Source organism: Triticum aestivum, chromosome 1A (genome assembly GCF_018294505.1).
Source record: "Triticum aestivum cultivar Chinese Spring chromosome 1A, IWGSC CS RefSeq v2.1, whole genome shotgun sequence".
NCBI classification, from domain to species: domain Eukaryota; kingdom Viridiplantae; phylum Streptophyta; class Magnoliopsida; order Poales; family Poaceae; genus Triticum; species Triticum aestivum.
This window is the reverse complement of record NC_057794.1, coordinates 546200237-546222182: the sequence shown is the minus strand read 5'-3', so window position 1 is coordinate 546222182 and position 21946 is coordinate 546200237. Positions and strand designations below refer to the sequence as shown.

The window sequence follows — 21946 nt, the reverse complement described above, 5'->3', positions numbered from 1 at the left end:
AGCAGTGCGCTCAACACGCCGACTCATTTCATATCCGCACTCAACTTAAAAAAAGACCTGCGACCGATCATGCCAGCGGCCATGACTCATGCCGGCACCATGCCAGCGCCAGCATACAATGCCGGCTTCAAAAAATATCACCATAGTTCGTGTTGGCGCACTCGCCAGCCGGCCGACACACATGTCATGTTGGCGCACTCGCCAGCCGGCCGACACACATGCCAGTACACAAAAAGGGTGGGACATGGGTTCGACCACGCCATCGCGGCCCCGTGGTTATGCCAGCACACAAGCCGGCATACAAAAAGGAAGGCACTCGCGACCACGGGATCACTCGTCGGTGAACTTGAGCGTGTCGGCCTGCATCTTCTTGAACCATGGCCTCTTCCTTGGTGACACGGTGTTGAGATCCACCTTCATGATCTCCACCCCGGTCACCATCGAGAAGACGCCGATGAGCCAGTGCTGGCCGCGGCAACGACGGCGTTGACGAGGCCATGCTGGCCAGGGTTTAACCCTAGCATGTAGAGCGCCTCCGAGGGAGTCCTGGATTAGGGGGTCTCCGGACAGCCGGACTATATCCTTTGGCCGGACTGTTGGACTATGAAGATACGAGATTGAAGACTTCGACCCGTGTCCGGATGTGACTCTAATTGGCGTGGAAGGCACGCTAGGCACTATGGATATGTATATCTCCTCCTTTGTAACCGACCTTGTGTAAACCGGAGGGTTTTAGTCCGTAGGACAACATATAATTATACCATAGGCTAGCTTCTAGGGTTTAGCCTCTCCAATCTCGTGGTAGATCAACTCTTGTACTACTCATATTATCAAGAATAAATCAAGCAGGACGTAGGGTTTTACCTCCATCAAGAGGGCCCGAAACTGGGTAAAACATCGTGTCCCCTGCCTCCTGTTACCATCCGCCTTAGACGCACAGTTCGGGACCCCCTACCCGAGATCCGCCAGTTTTGACACCGACATTGGTGCTTTCATTGGGAGTTCCTCTGTGTCGTCATCATTAGGCTTGATGGCTCCTTCAATCATCGATAGCGATGCAGTTCAGGGTGAGACTTTTCTCCCCGGACAGATCTTTGTATTCGGCGGCTTCGCACTGTGGTCCAACTCGCTTGGCCATCTGGAGCAGATCAAAAGTTACGCCCCTGGCCACCAGGTCAGGTTTGGAAGCTTAAACTACACAGCCGATATCCGCGGAGACTTGATCTTCAACGGATTCGAGCCCCTGCTGAATGCGCCACACAGTCACGATGAGCACGATCTAGCTCTACCATCGGACAGTGTTCAGGAGATCGCACCGGCAACCGCTCCGACCCTCTATTCGGAGCCAATTACGCCATCCATGGACGGGTGGATAGACCCCGCCACGGAGGCCGTATTCTCAGCGGCGATCGAGCCGAGTATCGACCTTACCCTTCACGAGAGCCGTGATGCCAAGCTGTCGGATCCTTCCCCGGCTATGGACTCCGAACTGCCTGCGCCCATGCCTATCGAATCCGACTGGGCGCCGATCATGGAGTTTACCTCCGTGGATATTTTTCAGCACTCGCCCTTTGACGACATACTGAACTCATTAAGGTCTCTTTTCTTGCCAGGAGAGTCCTGGCCGAACTATGTCCGACAGGATTGGGATGCGGATGACGAAGAAATTCGCCGCCCACCCACCAGCCACTTAGTAGCCACTGTCGACGACTTGACCGACATGCTCGACTTCGATTCCGAAGACATCGACGGCATGGACGATGATGCAGGAGACGAACAAGAACCACTGCCCACAGGGCACTGGACAGCCACCTCATCATATGACATATATATGGTGGACACACCCAAAGAAGGTAATGACGACGAGACAGCGGAGGATGACCCCTCCAAGAAGCAACCTAAGCGCCGGCGTCAGCGGCGCCGCTCTAAGTCCCGCCAAGGCAAAATCGGTGATACCGGCACAGGAGATAATAGCACTCCGGACAGTGCCGAAGATAACAACAATCCCCTCCAGCAAGATGTAGAGCAGGAGGATGGAGAAGCTAGCCCTCCTGAGAGAGCGGCAGATGGAGAGGCGGAGGATGATAATTACATGCCTCCCTCCGAAGACGAGGCAAGCCTAGACGACGACGAATTCGTCGTGCCTGAGTATCCCGTCGAACAAGAGTGCTTTAAGCGCCGGCTTATAGCCACGGCAAATAGCCTTAAAAAAAGCAACAACAGCTTCAATCTGATCAAGATTTGCTAGCGGACAGATGGACTGAAGTCCTTGCGGCCGAGGAATATAAACTCGAATACCCCTCCAAGAGTTACCCAAAGTGCAGGTTGCTACCCCGACTGGAGGAGGAAGCACGAAAACCTACATCTCCAGCGTATGACGCGGCTGATCGGCCACCCTGTGGCCGCGACAGAGAGGCATTTCAGCCAAAAGCTCAGCCCGCACCCCGACGCCATTCAAATAAAAATGTGAAGGCATGGGGAAATACGCGAGACCTGCGAGACGTATTGGAGGACAAAGCAAAACACGCAATATCGATCTACGGATCACGAGGGCGCGCCACCTTGCGAGACGATAACCGTCACGCCGGATACAGTAAAAGTAAATCCGGCTGGGCCGAACACAGCGGACAAGACTCATTTGAGCTGCGTCGCGACATAGCCCAGTACAGAGGCGCCGCACACCCTCTATGCTTCACAGACAAAGTAATGGATCACCAGATCCCAGAGGGTTTCAAACCCGTAAATATCGAATCATACGACGACACAACAGATCCTGCAATATGGATCGAGGACTTCCTCATGCACATCCACATGGCCCACGGTGACGATCTACACGCCATCAAATACCTCCCACTTAAACTCAAAGGACCAGCTCGACATTGACTCAACAGCCTGCCAGCAGAATCCATTGGCTGTTGGGAAGATCTGGAAGCCGCATTCCTCGACAACTTTCAGGGTACTTATGTGTGACCACCAGATGCCGATGACTTGAGCCACATAATTCAGCTGTCAGAGGAATTGGCCAGGCAATTCTGGACACGGTTCCTGACAAAGAAAAATCAAATCGTCGACTATTCGGATGCAGAGGCCCTAGCAGCTTTTAAGCACAACATCCGCGACGAGTGGCTCGTGCGGCACCTTGGCCAGGAAAAGCCGAAATCTATGGCAGCCCTCACGACACTCATGACCCGCTTTTGCGCGGGAGAAGACAGCTGGCTGGCTCGCAGCAATAATATATATCAAAGAACCATGGTACTTTGGATACTAAGGATGGCAATGGCAGGTCACGTCGCAACAAACACAAGCGCCGCATCAACAGCGACAATATCGAGAATACGACAGTCAATGCCGGATTCAAAGGCTCTAAACCCGGTCAGCAGAAAAAGCCATTCAAAAGAAGCACTCCGGGCCCGTCCAGTTTGGACCGTATACTCGATCGCTCGTGTCAAATACACGGCACCCCCGACAAGCCAGCTAACCACACCAACAGGGATTGTTGGGTATTCAAGCAGGCCGGCAAGTTAAATGCCGAAAACAAAGATAAGGGGTCACATAGCGATGACGAGGGGGAGCCCCGGCAGCCGAACATCGGAGGACAGAAGAGGTTCCCCCCACAAGTGCAGACGGTGAACATGATATACGCAACCCACATCCCCAAGAGGGAGCGGAAGCGTGTGCTAAGGGACGTATACGCTTTGGAGCCAGTCGCCCCAAAGTTCAACCCATGGTCCTCCTGTCCGATCACCTTCGATCGCAGGGACCACCCCACTAGTATCCGTCATGGCGGATTCGCCGCACTGGTCCTAGACCCAATCATTGACGGATTTCACCTCACTCGAGTCCTTATGGACGGTGGCAGCAGCCTGAACCCGCTTTATCAGGACATAGTGCGCAAAATGGGCATAGATCCCTCAAGGATCAAACCCACAAAAACGACCTTCAAAGGCGTCATACCAGGTGTAGAGGCCCATTGCACACGCTCAGTCACACTGGAAGTGGTCTTCGGATCCCCGGATAACTTCCGAAGCGAGGAGTTAATCTTCGATATAGTCCCGTTCCGCAGTGGCTACCATGCACTGCTCGGGCGAACCGCATTTGCTTGCGAGATTCAATGCGGTACCGCACTATGCATATATCAAGCTCAAGATGCCAGGACCTCGAGGGGTCATCACAGTCATTGGAAACACAGAGTGCTCTCTCCGCACGGAGGAGCACACTGCGGCCCTCGCAGCAGAAACCCAAAGCAGCCTCTTAAGGCAATCCACCAGTTCGGTGATTAAAGACCCGGACACCTTCAAGCGCGCCCGGAGTAATCGGCAACAAGACCGCCTGGCACGTTTCGAGCTCGCATAGCAATGCGGCCTCCACCCCATCCCCAACCAAACGGCAAAATTCGTGCCACGCGTACATAATTACGCATTGAAAATACCATGGGCACAGGTGGGGAGGGGGGCACTACTACGGCACGCCCCAAGACGCGGCTCAACCGCACTAGGGGCTTCCCGCCTTATTATTTTTCCTCTCTTTCAGGACTTTACTCTCTGGAAACCTTGCCTGGCAGTATGTTCGCCGGACACACGATACAACAATCAAGGAGGCAGAAAGCTACGTCGCATTATGGAATTCCCAGGTGGTCTCTGATAACGAGTAAAATACCTGCTTTCAATACCATTCCTTAGCTTGCTCTTGGAGGGGATATGTCAAATAGTCCTACTTTTTGCTTATCGCACTACTTGTATCATTCTGCTTCGACGCACCTTTTTGAATAAACAATGCATAGCACTAGACTGTTATCGCATTCTCCATTCTTTCTTTTTTTATATATGTTCATCCATGACATTCAGCATCCGTACACTCTGGTACGGCCAATACGCCAGGGGCTTAAGCGTACCCCATAATACGGCGTGAGAAGTCTGAACACTTTCAACAGTGTGGCACCCCGAACTTATAGCATTATATGCATCAACTCCGAATCATGTCTTGGGTCAATAGTTGGGTTTGCCCAGCTCCCATGTTTTGGTACCTTACGTTCCGCTATATCGGCTAAGGTAGCACTGGGAGAACTACTGCGATTGTGCCCCGGTTCAGCTGGGCTAAGCACCTCAGTAGGGAAAGCTAAAACTGACTGTCATGATAAGGCGAGAGCTGGTCGCTGTTTGAGAGGTCTCGAGTCCCTAAAGACTTATGCCGCTTAGAGCGAGAAGTCGGCTTTGTCCGGCTTAAGGCATGTATAACACCCCGAATTCGGCCTTCCGAATACTAGGGGCTTCGTCAAAATTTAAAATTATAGAATTCTATGGCTAAGTGAGAGTGATAAAGCATTATAGTCCGATTTCCTTGTTCGTTGTGCTGAGCACCTCCCTCGAAGGACCCAACAATGGGAAAAAGAGTGCTTAGGTTTATCCCGAACACCCAAGCACTCGTGGCATGGGGACAGAAGTCGACGACTGGCCATCTCTCAGATTTTATAAAACAGCCGCACAGAAGGTAATATTTTAAATTCAAACAGGCGTTGCATAGCGCATATGAACAAGTTTTCATAATACAGGATCACACGAGCAAGTTTATTCAAAAATTACATCTTTCGCACACTCGTCCGCCAGAAGACGGGCACCCTTCAGGACACCCTCATAATACATCTCGGGGTGGCGATGCTCCTTGCCCTGCGGCAGCCCCTCCTTCACCAGCTTCTCGGCGTCCATCTTGGCCCAGTGCACCTTGGCACAGGCAAAAGCCCGGTGGGCACCTTCGATACAGACGGACCGCTTGATGACTTCTAGCCGTGGGCAGGTATCTACAAGCCGCCGCACCAAGCCGAAGTAACTGTTGGGGAGGGAGTCGCTAGGCCACATCCGGACTATAAAGCCCTTCATGGCCTGTTCGGCCGCCTTGTGCAGCTCGACCAGTTGCTTCAGCTGGTCACTCATAGGCATCGGGTGTTCGGTCCCAATATACTGAGACCAGAACAACTTCTTCGTCGAGCTTCCCTCCTCGGCCTGGTAATATTTCGTGGCATCCGACACGCTGCGGGGCAAATCTGCGAATGCTTCTGGAGAGCTCCGGACTCGGGTAAGTAACAAGTAATTTACTTTCACATGCTTGCTTTGCATATTGAATGCCTTACTCGCCGCTATCTTGCTCATCGCCTCAATCTCCTGAAGGGCCTTTTAGGCTTCAGCCTTGACATTCTTTGCGCTCTCGAGGGCCGCGGCAAGCTCGGACTCTTGCGTCTTCGAGTCAAGCTCCAAAGCCTCGTGCTTCGTCACGAGAGCCTGGAGCTCTTGCTGCACCTCGCCCACCCGTACCTCTTATTTTTCCCGCTCGGTGCGCTCCCGGGCTGCTTTGTTTTCGGCCTCGGACAGCGCTTGCTTCAGGGTCACCACCTCGGTCGTGGCCCCTGGCACATTCATGATGATCCTGTCATTTCGCAACCACATTTTCTTTTATATATATAGACAAGGTATTACTTACCTTTGTTCTCCTCGAGCTGCCTCTTGGCAAGGCCGAGCTCTTTCTCGGACCCCTCGAGGTCCTGCTTCAATGCGGCGACCTCCGCAGTCAGAGCGGCAGAGGTCAGCGGCGAAGCCTGCATACGCATACAGACATATTTATATTAGACTCCTGCAGATATTATTTGATCCTCTATTCGGCTTTTCTTTGTGAACACCAAACAGAGCATCAAGGGCTACTATCTATGCGGTAATATTTTTCCTATATTTTAAATACTTACGTCAAAGCTTGTTAGAAGGCTGGCACAGGCTTCAGTCAGTCCGCTCTTGGCGGACTGAACCTTCTTGATCACCGCACTCATAATAGTGCGGTGCTCTTCGTCTATGGAAGCACCGCGAAGCGCTCCCAGCAGGTTGTTCGGTGCCTCTAGATGGACAGAGGTCACCGGCACGGGCGTCTTGCCCCTTTTGGAAGGGGGCCGCCTGCCCGAGTCCGGAACCACCGGAGGTTCCGGCGCGGTGTTCGGCCAAGGGCCGAACTTGGAGCCCCCGGGAGCCTTACTCTCTTTGCTCCTGGAGTCCGGAAGGTCGCCTTGAGGCACCTCCGAGACTGTCTCCCCTCGGCCCGGTGCCTCTTGAGACAATACCTCGGCATTGTCCATAGGGAAAGGGCAGGAGGCAGTCGGAAGTGGATCGCTATTCATATCCAACGAGTCCAAGGAACCGTCCGACGAGGATACGTCAATACGGGCTTGGGGCGGTCTGCATAATCATATTCGGCGTTAGGAGAAGTAGTGCGACAAAGGTATGCTATGAGTTACTCTGGTATCCGAATACTTACGACTTCGCCAGGGGCTTGGCCCTGAGCAGCCACTCGTCTTCGCCTTCGGCGGCGGTGGTGGAGCAGTCCGAAAGAAGAGTCCTTCCCTTCTTGGACCCTTCGGCCTCCTCGGTTGGGGCGGCCTTCCTTTTCTTGTCTCCCCCGGCTGGAGGGGGAGCATCTTCATCTTCCTCCTCGTTTTCATGGGAGGAGTGCATCGCGGAGTTATCAGACGATGAGTCCGATACCACCTGGCGCCGGGAACTTTTTCAGATTCCCTTGGCCTTCTTCTTGGTCTTCTCCGGCACCTCATAAGGAGCCGGAGTCAGCATCTCCGTCAGGAGAGCGTCCGCAGTGTCTTCGGGCAGAGGGGCCGGACAGTTAATCTGCTCCGATGTCTCCACCCAGTCCTGTCAAAGGCATGGGAGCTCAGACCCCGCACATGGTTAAGCTATGGGAAATAAATATCCTACCGGATGTACATAACTTACCGATTCGCAGGGCGCTTCGCGCTTAATCCGCGGTCCTCGGTAAGAGAAGGAGGGACCTCGGCACCCTTGAATAGCACCCTCCAGACGTCCTTGTGCGTCGTGTCGAAGAGCTCGTGTAGAGTCTGGTGCTGGGCCGGGTCGAACTCCCATAAGTTGAAATCCCGTTGTTGACAGGGGAGGATCCGGCGGAAGAGCATGACCTGGACTATGTTGACAAGCTTAAGTTTCTTGCTTATCATATTTCGGATACACTTCTGGAGTCCGTCCAGCTCCACCGATGAACCCCAGGACAGGCCCTTCTCCTTCCAGGAAGTGAGCCGCGTGGAGAATCCGGATCGAAACTCGGGGACCGCCACCCAGTTGGTGTCGCGCAGCTCGGTGATGTAGAACCACCCCGATTGCCACCCTTTTATGGTCTCCACGAAGGAGCCCTCAAGCCATATAACGTTGGGCATTTTGCCCACCATGGCTCTTCCGCATTTCGCTTGTTGGCCGCCCACCACATTCGGCTTGATATTTAAGGTCTTCAGCCACAGGCTGAAGTGGGGCCGGATGCAGAGGAAAGCCTCGCACACGACGATGAACGCCGAGATGTTGAGGATGAAATTTGGGGCCAAATCATGAAAGTCCAGCCCATAATAGAACATGAGGCCGCGGACGAATGGATGGAGGGGAAACCCCAGTCCGCGGACGAAGTGGGGGAGGAAAACCACCCTTTCATGAGGTTCCGGGGTAGGGACGACCTGCCCCGCGGCTGGCAGCCGGTGCGCGATATCCGCGGCTAAGTATCCGGCTCCACGTAGCTTTTTGATATGTCCCTCCGTAATGGAGGAGGCCATCCACTTGCCTCCCGCTCCGGACATGTTTGGAGAGAGTTGAGGAGAAGGATGTGGACTTGGGCGTTGGAGCTCGAGTGCGCAAGAATGGATAAGCAAGGAGGAAGAAGGCGTGTGTAGAAAAAGGTGAGACCTTATTCCTTTATAAGGGCGGATGAAACCATGCGCCCCCACTAGCCTGGTAAAACTCACTTATCCCCCAAGCGCCGTAATTGGTGGCGCGGTTGGGTTACCCACGTCCGTATTGATGAGAATCCCGTAATAAGGGGAACACGATCCCTACTTTGACAAGACGTGTCAACAAACCGCCTCGCGTTATGTGCGGGGCTAGTTAAAGAAAAACGGTTCGAATAATTACCAGGCCATGGCGTGATGTCATGCTGCCAAAACGTGTCAGCAGATTAGATTTGTGGAAATATTATTCTCTCTACGGTGGTATGTGGAACTTATTTTGCAGGATCGGACACTATCCTTGTATTCAAACTCTTCTGTGGTGTATTCGGAGGAGGAACCCGCCTTGCAATGCCGAAGACAACACTGCGCGCCGGACTCATCGTCATTGAAGCCTGGTTTAGGGGCTACTTAGGGAGTCCTGGATTAAGGGCTCTCCAGACAGCCGGACTATATCCTTTGGACGGACTGTTGGACTATGAAGATACGAGATTGAAGACTTCGTCCCGTGTTCAGATGGGACTCTACTTGGCGTGGAAGGCAAGCTAGGCTATACGGATATGTATATCTCCTCCTTTGTAACCGACCTTATGTAACCCTAGCCCCCTCCGGTGTCTATATAAACCGGAGGGTTTTAGTCCACAGGAGAACATACAATCATACCATAGGCTAGCTTTTAGGGTTTTAGCCTCTCCGATCTCGTGGTAGATCAACTCTTGTACTACTCATATTATCAAGAATAAATCAAGCATGACGTAGGGTTTTACCTCCATCAAGAGGGCCCGAACCTGGGTAAAATATCGTGTCCCCTGCCTCCTGCTACCATCCGCCTTAGACGCACATTTCGGGACCCCCTACCCGAGATCCGCCGGTTTTGACACCGACAGCCTCCCTCATTGCCGCTGCGACGCGGGTGTTGGTGACCTCCTGCTGCGCAGCAGCGATGATGGGGGCCTGCGCGGCGGCCTCATCCCCCGCGTCCACGGCGTGCCTTCGGTCCTTCCTCTTGGCCGACTCCATTGCCCGCTGTGTGGGAGTCAGCGGCTTCTTTGGCTTGGCCGCGGCGGCGGTCTTGTGCGGGGCACGAGGCTTGCCTTTCCCGGACGGGGCGGCAGCCGGACGAGGTGGGGTCGGCGGCGGCGTCAAGGTCGATGGCGGGTGTGGGGCAGGGGCGGAGGGTTTTGAGGGGAAATGGTAGTGGCTGCCACCGACCGGCGGGCCTGGGGAGAGGAGTAGGCGCGCGCGTTCGTCTCGTGTCCGCGCCGATGCAAATCCGGCTCAAAATTGGGCCAGGAATGGGTCGACATGCGGACGGCAAGCGGACGTGCGTCCGTTTGGGTCGGTGCGTTGGGCCGCTTTTTCTGTCCGTGCTGACCCAAACGAACGCCAGCAGACGAAATGGGCCGCCCCATTGAAGTTGCCCTTAGGGTTTGTTGCACCAAGACACCGCATATTGATGCAACCCTTTGCATCTAACTCTAATCCATCGCTTAACTCTGTTTACACGAAGAACTCTCATCTAGAGTTTCTCTACTTCTTGTCGCCACCGCGGCCGGTCCGCCTCGTCTCCTATGGTCCTTGGACCATGGAGGCGCGGTGGATGCCGGCCTTTGCCGGCGGGAGAGCTCCGGTTTTAGGTGTTTTTCTGAGTTTTGTTAGGATCTGTGTTATGATAAGAAGACGAGGTATCGGCGGTTTCTTTTTGATGGGTTTAGGTCCTCGCAGCCTAGCTCCCGTCCTGGCGATGCTTCTACCGTCGCCGGAGGGCGTGTGGCAGCGAATCTCGTGGGATGCGGTCGGCATTTGTTTTCGGTGGATCTGTCTGGATCCAGTCTTCGTTCGTCTACATATGTGTGTCTGCAGGTTGGATCTTTCTGATCTACACTTCTATTTATTGGTGACGGTTGATGTTCTAGTGTGCTAGTCCTGTGGGGCATTATCATGACAACTTTTCAACTGTCTACTATAACAATATTTGCCCTGCTCCGATGAGGAAGGGGCGATGGACAGCAACACGCCTTTGCCTCGCTTCAGTGTTTGTACTCATCGATAGGTGGTCTACAGACCTGGATGTAATTTTTACTTCTGATGTTTTTTATACTACCTTAATAATTGATGAATAGATTGAAAGATTTCTTGAAAAAAAAAACTATGTTTACACGATTCCTAATGGGCGAGTCCCGCTTGTAAGTGCACACATGGCAAAATCGACGGCCACATCATCTTGCTAGTTAAAACCATTAATATTTGTAGTTTTAGTTGCTCATTCAATTTTTTGGTTCAAAATATGTTTAAAAAAATCCAATCATATTTCTACCTAGTATTGGTATGAAAAAGCTTAACTTATTTGGATCATAGCTTTGGGCAACTAACATCATACTACTTGAAGAACATAACTAACAATTCTCACGGCTCGTCCTTAACAACATCCAAGATACTATAAAATTGCCATTTTACCTGTCCAGGCTACCCCAGAAACCACTAGCAACTATACATACTTGCACAACCAAATTCATATTGTGAGGTTATCATGGATGAGTGTAAAGGGGACAGAGCCACAAATGTTCCCGCCCATGTCTGGGAATGTCGTGCATCCTGGCAAGGGTTTCACCTTGCCTTCACGGTCAACACTTACAGGGTACTTCAAGAGGTGCCCTCTCATCTCAGTCACCTCATTGGCAACGAACTGATCCCAGTTATGTTCCCCGAGATGTCGAACCCGCCTCATGCACTCTATGCTCTCTGGATGGTTGAAGTCTTCCTCGATAGCTCCGATATGCTCAGCCCAGAGCGACATTCTGTACCCGTAAACCTACACAAATTTTATTTAGAGAACAATTCAAGATATATCAGTTGCGTCATAACTCACTAAATTATTTAGCTTTAATGCATCAAAAGCTGTACTAGTAGAGTTGGCATCAGAAGTGCTAGTGTCATTCTTGCTATTCCAATCCAATAAATAAAAGAAAATGTAAATATCAAACGGGTGCATCTGAGGTCATGTAATGGCAAAAACGACAGGTGAAAAACAGAGCCAATCAGCCAATGAAGACATGTCAGTCCTACAAGTACCAATAAATGTTATGCAGAAGCAAGAGCTTGAAAAATGAGGCATAACAGGATTACCTGTCCACGAGGGGCAGAAATTTTATTTGCCCAGGTGTACTGTGGTTGATACGCTCCCATAGCAATCTCAGTATCTCTGGTTCCTTCCATGGACCTCTGGTTGATATTAGCTGATCCAATTATCACATATTCATCGTCCACAATCATGCCCTTTGAATGTACATACAGCATGAACCTCCTATTTTTCCTAGCTTGTTCCTAAACAGTAAAGTGTAAATGAGTACTATGTCCAAGGTCAAAGAAAATATGACAAAAATCACAAGACCTTATACCAATCTCCTTTCAGAACTAATGTCACACGGCTATTCAAAATAAAACCCATATGCTATAAGGATGCAGGTGGGCATCCTGCAAAACCCGCATATAGACCTATCAAATCGATCCTATGTTTGTATGTTTGGATGGGGGTATTCGCGAGCCTCCCGCTTGCATCCTTCTGAAGCAAGAGACAAAAAGGATCTGAACCTTTGGCATTGTGGTGCATCATGGATCATAGAGGCTAACATAACCATGTCAATACTTTTCCGAGACAAACACAGAACTGTCAAGTTCTGTCCAGGTGAAGGGCATTAAGTTTGACGCATCTAACTTCTCTACTATTATATTGCAACTGAAAACTCAAACATTTCAACCTTCCTGGGATGAATCAAAACAGCTAGGGATTGTTAGAATACATTGTAACATGTATATACGGTATAAGTATAAACCGTATATACGCCCGGTACGCCCGGTAGGCTAGCGTGTTGCGTGGTGTTGTAACCGGTAGTTGTGGTTGGTTAGGATTCATCCTCATCTTGTGTTTCTTTCTTGAGGATCAATCCAACATAACCTAACTACCAAATCTTGTAAACCTCTTTGCCTATATAACATGCGACGCGTCCCTGCCAGAGGCATACGCTTCATCCAATCTTTCATGGTATTCAGAGCCAACTTCCTCTCCAACATCCAAACCTAGTCATGGCTAGCTCCAGCTCTGCTGCCACCGCCGCCTTTGCCCTCATTCCCATCGCTGACAAGCTGCACCGGGGAAACTACCTGGTCTGGCGCGCGCAAGCCCTAGCCACCATCTGTGGAGCACAGCTGGTCGATCTCCTCAACCCTGATCACCCGTTCCCGGAGCCCAAGCTCGCCGATAAAGACGGCAAGCCGACAGATGCGCCAAACCCGGAGTATCTTGTCACCGTGGCGCAAGACTCACAGGTACTCAACTTCATCTTCAACTCGATCTCGCCACCTGTGGTGATCCAAGTCGCCCACTGCACCAAGGCCGCCGCGGCATGGACCGCCATCAGGGAGATGTTCCTCTCACAGACACAGGCCAACATTGTCAACACGCGGATCGCCCTCTCCACCACCAAAAAGGGCACCGCGACCATCGCCGACTACATCGGGCGCATGAAAGCGCTGGGCGACGAGATGGCTTCAGCAGGCAAGCCGCTCGACGATGATGACATGGTCTCCTACATCCTTGCCGGACTAGACTACGACTACATCTCGTTTGTCTCGTCCATCTGCGCCGCGAGGACTGAACCAATCAAGGTAGATGAACTTTACTCTCAGTTGAGCGGTTTTGAAAAGCGTCTTGCCATGTTCGAAGGTGGAAACCACTCCTCCCAGTCCTCCGCCAACACTATCTCTCGTGGCCGCGGTGGCTTTGGCCATGGTAACGGTGGCCGCGGCAATGGAGGAGGTGGCCGTGGCAACAAAGGCCGTGGCAATGGAGGCGGTGGTCGTGGCAATGGAGGCCGCGGCAACGGCAACGGCAACGGAGGAGCCGATGATCTTCCTGAGGTTGTCTGCCAGATCTGCAAGAGACCGAATCACACCGCCCTCGAATGCTACCAGCGCTTCGACATCTCCTACACCAAGAACGAGAAGAGCACCGAATCTGCCACAACCTCGTCCTATGGAGTAGATACCAACTGGTATCTGGACACTGGCGCCACCGATCACATCACCAGCGAACTTGACAAGTTGACCGTCCACAACAAGTACCACGGCAACGATCAAGTCCACACTGCGAACGGAGAAGGTATGGAAATTAGTCATATTGGTCACACTACCGTTCGTACCCCTACTCGTGATCTTCATCTTAAGAACATCTTGCATGTACCCGATGCCGCCAAAAACCTTATCTCCGCCCATCACTTATCCACTGATAATCATACTTTCCTTGAAGTTCACCCAACTTTTTTTCTCGTCAAGGAACAGGGAACGAGGAAAACTCTTCTGCGCGGCAGGTGTAGACAAGGTCTCTACCCCGTATCATCGGCTCCCTTTAGCTCAAGCAAGCAAGCGTTTGGTGCCAATAAACTGCCTGTTGAAAGGTGGCACAGTCGGCTAGGGCATCCGTCATCTACCATAGTGCGTCATGTTCTTAGCCAGAATAATATTCCCTTTTCTAGTAGCGATTTGAATAAAGAAGGAGTGTGTGATGCATGCCAAATGGGCAAAAGTCACCAACTTCCTTATCCTAGTTCAAACAGTGTGTCTAAAGCTCCTTTAGAGCAAATTTTCTCCGATGTATGGGGGCCTGCCCGTGATTCTATCAATAAGAAAAACTATTATGTGTCTTTCATTGATGATTACAGCAAATTCACGTGGATATATCTCCTTAAGCACCGATCCGAAGTGTTTAAAGTCTTTCATGAATTTCAAACCCCTTGTTGAAAGGTTGTTCAATAAGAAAATAATCACTATGCAAACAGACTGGGGTGGCGAGTATGAACGTCTAAATTCCTTTTTTCGTCAGTTAGAATCACTCACCATGTTTCATGTCCCCATGCTCATCAGCAAAACGGATCAGCAAAAAGAAAACATCGACATATTGTTGATGTAGGGCTCTCTCTCTTAGCCCATGCCTCCATGCCCTTGAAGTTTTGGGATGAGGCTTTCCTCTCTTCTACATATCTGATAAATCGCACCCCTAGCAAAGTGATTAATTTTGAAACTCCTCTGACACCTTTGTTTCAAGAACAACCCAATTATCATTCTCTTCGGGTCTTTGGATGTGCATGTTGGCCGAATCTTCGCCCTTATAATTCCAAAAAGTTAGAATTTCGTTCCAAACAGTGCGTGTTTCTTGGCTACATCAATCTTCACAAAGGTTTTAAATGTCTAGATGTTGCTGCTGGACGAGTATACATATCCTGTGATGTTATTTTCGATGAGACAGTTTTTCCCTTTGCAAATCTAAATCCTAATGCATGCACCCCTCTCCGGTCAGAAGTCCTTTTACTTCCTGAGTCTACACCTTTTGATCATGGGGACGAACCTGTAGTTGATCAACAGGCTAATTTTTGCCCTAATCATGTTGCTAACAATGGAGAAAATCCAGTTTTTGTGCATGATTTTATGCAGCCAGAACAAGACGAAACTGTTGCAGAACACGAGGAGGATTCAGGTGCTGCGGGCAGCGATCCCGAGCCTGCAGCGTCAGCAGGCGCAGGCGACGCGGGTGGACCAGGGGGCGAATCTGCATCGACTGCGCAGACGCCGCCGCGGGAACGACGCGTGGCGCGCGCTGGGCCGCTCGCTGAATCTCCCGACAGCGCGTCGTTAGGTGGGCCAATCGGCTCCCCTCTCACGGGCCGCCAGGTGGGCCAACCAAGCGAGGGAGACGTGCGCACGGGCTCCCACGTCGATCTGCCCCGACAGGATGAGATATCCTTTGTCGCTGGCGGCAGATCCGCTACGGGATCGCGCATTGACATGGGATCGCATACGGATCCTCCCTCCTCGGGCGGATTTTCTGTGCCGCATGCACCTGCAGCTCCTGATGTGCCAACCCGGCGAACACGGTCACAACATGGCATTTTAAAACCTCAAATTCGTACAGATGGCACAATTAGGTATGACAAGCTCAAACCTCATTTTGGTGGTCTGACAACTACTGGTGAACCTCATAACTTGCAAGAAGCTTTGAATGATACAAATTGGAAGAGGGCCATGAATGATGAGTATGATGCTCTTATTAAAAATAAGACTTGGCACTTAGTCCCACCAATAAAAAATAAAAATATCATTGATTGTAGGTGGGTCTATAGGATTAAAAGAAAGGCACATGATCAAATTGACAGATACAAGGCAAGGCTAGTAGCAAAAGGTTTCAAACAGAGATACGATATAGATTATGAAGATACCTTTAGTCCTGTTGTTAAAGCAGCTACTATCAGACTTGTTCTTTCTGTTGCAGTATCCAGTAACTGGAGCCTCAGGCAATTGGATGTTCAGAATGCGTTCCTCCATGGCGTTCTAGAGGAAGAAGTCTATATGAGACAACCACCTGGCTATGAAATTAGAGGCAAGGAAATTCATCTCTGCAAACTTGACAAAGCGTTGTATGGTCTAAAACAGGCATCTCGGGCATGGTACTCCAGGTTGTGTGACAAACTTCAAGCACTTGGTTTTAAACCATCAAGAGGGGATACCTCTCTGTTCTTTTTTAGAAGAGGAAAGACTATTATGTTTATGTTAGTCTATGTTGATGATATAATTGTTGCTAGCTCATCACAAGATGCAAGTGTAGCTTTGTTGGCAGATTTGAGAAGAGATTTTGCCTTGAAGGATCTAGGAGATCTACATTATTTCTTGGGAATTGAAGTTAAGAAGGTAAAAGATGGCATCCTTCTGACCCAAGAAAAATATGTCATGGATATATTGAAACGTGCAGGTATGACAAACTGCAAGATTTCGAACATGCCTCTCTCAACTTCTGAAAAGCTGTCAAAGGAACAAGGAGAACCTTTGGGGGCTGAAGAATCAACAAGGTATAGAAGTATGGTAGGTGCTTTGCAATATTTGACATTGACAAGACCGGATATTTGTTTCCCAGTGAACAAAGTTTGTCAGTATTTGCATTCTCCTACCTCTCAACACATGACAGCAGTTAAAAGGATTTTGAGATATCTCAAAGGTAATATGAGTACAGGCCTAAAATTCACTCAGCTTGCAGCATTGTTAGTGCCTTCTTAGATGCTGATTGGGCAGGATGTCCTGATGACAGAAGATCAACAGGAGGTTTCTATGTGTTCTTTGGTCCCAACCTGATTTCTTGGAGTGCACGTAAGCAAGCTACTGTTTCAAGGTCAAGTACTGAGGCAGAGTATAAATCATTAGCCAATGCAACTGCTGAGATTATCTGGGTCCAAACTCTTCTGCGTGAACTTGGAGTTGCTCGTTCGCCAGTTGCTCGTCTTTGGTATGACAACATTGGTGCCACATATTTGTCAGCAAATCCAGTGTTTCACGCAAGAACTAAACATATAGAAGTTGACTATCATTTTGTTCGAGAGAGAGTAGCTACCAAGCTACTGGACATTCGGTTTATACCCACAGGTGATCAAGTTGCTGATGGGTTTACCAAGGCCTTGTCATGGCGAAAATTGGAAGATTTTAAGAGCAATCTCAACTTGGTGAAGTTATGATTGAGGGGGCGTGTTAGAATACATTGTAACATGTATATACGGTATAAGTATAAACCGTATATACGCCCGGTAGGCTAGCGTGTTGCGTGGTGTTGTAACCGGTAGTTGTGGTTGGTTAGGATTCATCCTCATCTTGTGTTTCTTTCTTGAGGATCAATCCAACATAACCTAACTACCAAATCTTGTAAACCTCTTTGCCTATATAACATGCAACGCGTCCCTGCCAGAGGCATACGCTTTATCCAATCTTTTAGGGATCACAAGCACAATGTGTTCAGACTTAAAAGGAAAACAAGACATCATTCTCACCTGAGGACTATCTGCTGTGCTTGAAGCGCTAGGACTGTCAGAAGCTTCACGATTGCCAAGACAAAAGAAGACCAAATAATCCTGAGGCTCATATACATCATCCAAACCTGCCTCTTTCAAGGCTCTATATATTATCTTGTACATCATTTGCATTGTTTTGTTCTACAATGCCAGAGGAAGAGCGAAAATTAGCAATTCCACAATATAAATGAACCGAGATGCTCCATAATGAATAAACAAGTAACATGGCACAAATAAAGGTGCCCAATCTAACCTGCCAGTAAAGAATTCTTTGTGCTATGTGACCAGTTGGTTTACCCTCAGGCCACATAGGAAGCACTATGTATGCAGAGAACCTCTGGTTCACCTTAATTTTGGTTGCGATTTTGAGAGCAATTTCAATTGGTACTAGATTGTTAGCCCCTGAAAGAAAACACATTGCAATCTTGAGTAGTCAATCAAGGTATTTGGTGTATTCTGTACTTCCATGAGAAGAATACTGTACCAATATCTTTGTTTGAATCCCAATCGAATGAAGAACCTATGAAGTACTGATTCTCAATATAAATAAAGTGTTGGGCTGCCCGGATGGCATTCACATAAGCTGTGTGTATGCTCATATCAATTAGTACATTCTTTCCACAAACAAGATTCTGTTAGCCAAAACAGGAGTGTTAGTTAGAAGCACGCAAGCTGCAGAACATAATGTTAGCGGGTGGTGCTGCTTTAATTGATTCAGTGACCTTTCTGGTTGCTTCTCGTGGATCCTTTGGAAATCCTTTGGCAGAGTTGGAATCAATAGATCGAAACACCTGAATATCAAAGTACAAGAGAGCTAAATGCCCAAAAATTGAAACGAGAAGCAAGGAAAACCCTTGATTCCTGAGTTTCGTTTTTGAAAAGAGAGATCTCTCCAGTTACAGAATTCTGCAATTACCTGAACATGCCATGCCTCAGGATCGTTATCGCTAAAATATAATGTGTCGCTAATGTTTATGATATCAGGTATTCTTTCAATCCTGAGAAGTGCTTCATCATATGATTTTCCAAACTTCTTAATACCATGGCGTTTCGATGCCTTCAACCAACGCTCCTCAAAATTCTTTAGAACGTCATAAGCTGCTGGACCGTCGATTTTTGAATGCAAGTCATGCCATGGTTCCCTTGGGCCACGAGCATCAACCACCTGTAAACAGATGACAAGGATAATTACTTTCAGAACAGAGATTTGAATAAACACTGAGCAGAAGACATGATGCAATTATTCTTCCTGACCTAAGATGATCTCCTTTCAATGATTAAAAGGCAAACAGCACATAAGGCTCCTACTCTTTAAAAAAAAAGAAGACTCCGGTAACACACAACACAAGTAGTACATGACAAAGGAATCAAACACTTACAGCAAAGTTTGGATTGTGATAATCCTCCTTGTGCAAAGTTTGAAGAGTCCGAAACAGAGGGTGCCCAGGTATATCGTAGCGTCCACCACACAAATCAAGGCCTCCAATAAAAGCAATTATTTTTCTCCTATTACCACCAGCATCAGCATCCACGATAACTGTTTTCTGATGATGACTATATGTTGTTCCTGTTTCCTAGTTTTCAAAATCTTCATATGATAAATAAATGGCACTGAAGAATTGATACAATACAAGATTACTTCAGAAAATAAATACAAAAACAATTTAAATTGTGTGCAGCTATATATTTTAGTTTCCTGGTTAAATAATACTTCCTCTGTTCCAAATTATAAGATGTTTCGGTAGGCTAAAATATAGCCTACCAAAACATCTTATAATTTGGGACGGAGGTAGTAAATAGTAAGAACTGATATTATGAAGTAATATAAGGCAGCAGCATAATATAACTTTATGGTTGCAAAAATAATGGATGGCAAACAAACTAAAATCACACACATTAGCTAGGTGCACTGAACATAATACTTTCAGTCTCCAACAAAAGATGATCTACAATAACAGATAAGCAAAATGGTTATATGACATAATAATAAGAATAACCTTCTGTTTCACCCAGCTGTGACGTTTCCCAGCAGATCTTGGGCAAAGCAATATTTGAACCGGAGAGTGCTTGAAGAATCTACGTGTTTCCTCATCTCGTGTTCGCATATATCCATCCTATAATAAAATTTTGATTAGGAGGTCTACATAAATTCTTTCATCAGAAGTAAAAATAGGCTGTCCTATCTTTAACATGTTTAGCAACTTAAAATTTACAAATGAATGATAAGTATTACTGGGAGATTGGCTGCACTACAATTTTCAGCTTGGATGCAAAATTGCCTCAACACAGCAGTTTTGGACTCTATGAGTAACTCAAAATACCGTTCTGCCGATGATAGTCTCCGATGTTGGATCGTCCCAAACAAGAAGCAACACCCTTACCCCTTCCTGTGACTTCATCTTCAGCAGGTCCCCAAGTGACGGCACCTCCTTGGCCCCGTCCCTCACGAGCCGAATGGTGTGGAACACCGACCAGCCGGCGATGTAAATCAGCCGCCGTGCCTGGATTATGGCGGTGTACATGTCGCGCCAACATTGCCCATGTTGGTATTGGAGCCCATTGTCAAGCCGGATGTCCGGGAGACAGCCCTCCGGCACATGTGCATCCTGGTAGAGGGTCACCCTCATGCCACGGCGCAGAGGAAAGTATGCATTTGGCACTCCATGGCTGTCCGGCCCAGCAGCGACACCACGGTGGTACGCTGTGAGGCGAGCCACCGGGGTGTACTGTATGGAGAGCCGCAGCACCGCGCCGGGAGCGCACGGCTTGCCATTGGGATCCAGCAGAGGATAGGCGCCCTCGATCCTGTCCCCGCAGAGGAGCTGCTCGGCTGGGATGGCCGCCGCGCCGATGACCTGGCCGCCGAAGACGTCGTTGTCCTTGACGGCGAAGTGGACCTCGGCCGCCTCGTGGCCGACGGGCACCACGAAGTTCTGCGCCCACACGGGGTCCTCGCTGTTGGGCACGACGTAGGTGCGGGCGACGGTGGCGGCGGAGACCTGGACGGTGACGTAGGGGTCGCTGGTCATCGAGGCGCTGGGCACCTTGCCGGCGACGGAGCTGACGATGTGCAGGCCGAGGAGGTCGCCGAACTTCTTGTAGAGCACGCCCTTGTCGGGGAGGCCCCCCGCGTCGCGCACCCAGATGTCGAGGCTGCCGTGGAGCAGCACCACCTTGAGCGACGCCCTCGCGCTGCCGGCGCGGCGGCTGCTTCCCTCCATCGCCGGCCGCCTCCGCCAGTACCTCCGGGCTTTGGGGTCGTCTGGTCCTGTACGGCTTCATCTCGCTCCCCGTCGACCAGTCGGCCTGAAATGGACCGGGACCTGCGGCAGCCGTGGGGTCTTCGGCGAGATGGGGACGAGGCGAGGAGCGGCAGCCGCACGGTGGTGTGGAAGGGAAGAGTCGTCGGCGCCGACAACGACGGCGGAAATGCGACGGAAGTTAAATCGGGAACACGACGGCGGTCCGTCAATTGGACTCCCCGACGGATTTTCCTAGTGTTATTATTTTTCAACAAGAAAATTCCACGACTTAATGTCTGTTTTGAGACACTGTAATAAATTTCAAACTATAGCCAAATTCCACGTGTTCACGCAGAACATACTAGCACCACTTGTATCTAGACAAATCTAAGACAAGAATTTTGAGACGGAGAAAGTACTTTGAAACCTTTGACAAACCCCTTGACAGTTGTCCTTATGGCATTCGCCAAACAAACATGAAACGGATAAGCACAAAACGCAAACGTGACAACTTGTCTTTTTACAAAACTTTCAATCTATTCGTCTTTAATCATGACAATACAACAAACCTAAAAAATAATAAAAATTATATCAAGATCCACGGACCAGCAACTTGTTATCGCCATAGCTTTAGTTCTCTCCGTCTCATCGGATTTTGTGTTGCTTCGTCTTGCTCCCCATCAACTCATCGCCTGAAATTGACCTAATTGTACAGTCATGCGAGGAATCATGGAGAACATGAGAAAGAAAGATGTGCCTGCAAAGATCTCCTCGAAGACATTGGGGAAATAGAGGTTTTACTGAAGTTTAGGCAAATATTAGTAAAAAGCCTAAGTCAAGCTTGTTGATTTGTATTGATGTGTATGAGAGTGATTATAAAGAGTAAGTTGGATATATGTATTGATGTGTATGAGAGAGAGGTTATAAACTACTCCCTCTCTCCCATAATATATGATCGTTTTGCAAGTTAAACAGTTTGCAAAATAATCTTATATCATACGAAGGGAGTAGTTGACTTTTAGTAATCCTAGTATTTCTTGCTCGGTGTTACAGAA

The 21946-nt window shown here is 49.3% G+C and overlaps 1 protein-coding gene and 1 non-coding gene across 2 annotated transcripts; one reads left to right on the top strand and one right to left on the bottom strand.

Moving 5' to 3' along the window:
• Positions 1-11157: 11157 nt before the first annotated feature.
• LOC123065510 (phospholipase D beta 1) lies at positions 11158-20955 on the bottom strand (the record flags this gene model as incomplete). The annotated part of the gene is given in 10 exon segments (XM_044488775.1): positions 11158-11579; positions 11894-12091; positions 17629-17790; positions 17903-18051; positions 18134-18281; positions 18372-18440; positions 18566-18814; positions 19029-19223; positions 19647-19763; positions 19971-20955. Coding segments are annotated over 10 exon segments (2487 nt in total). The 3' UTR covers positions 11158-11279.
• LOC123072663 (small nucleolar RNA Z247) lies at positions 13328-13459 on the top strand. Its single transcript, XR_006435299.1, has one exon. It is a non-coding gene; the product is annotated as a small nucleolar RNA Z247 (small nucleolar RNA).
• Positions 20956-21946: the final 991 nt, after the last annotated feature.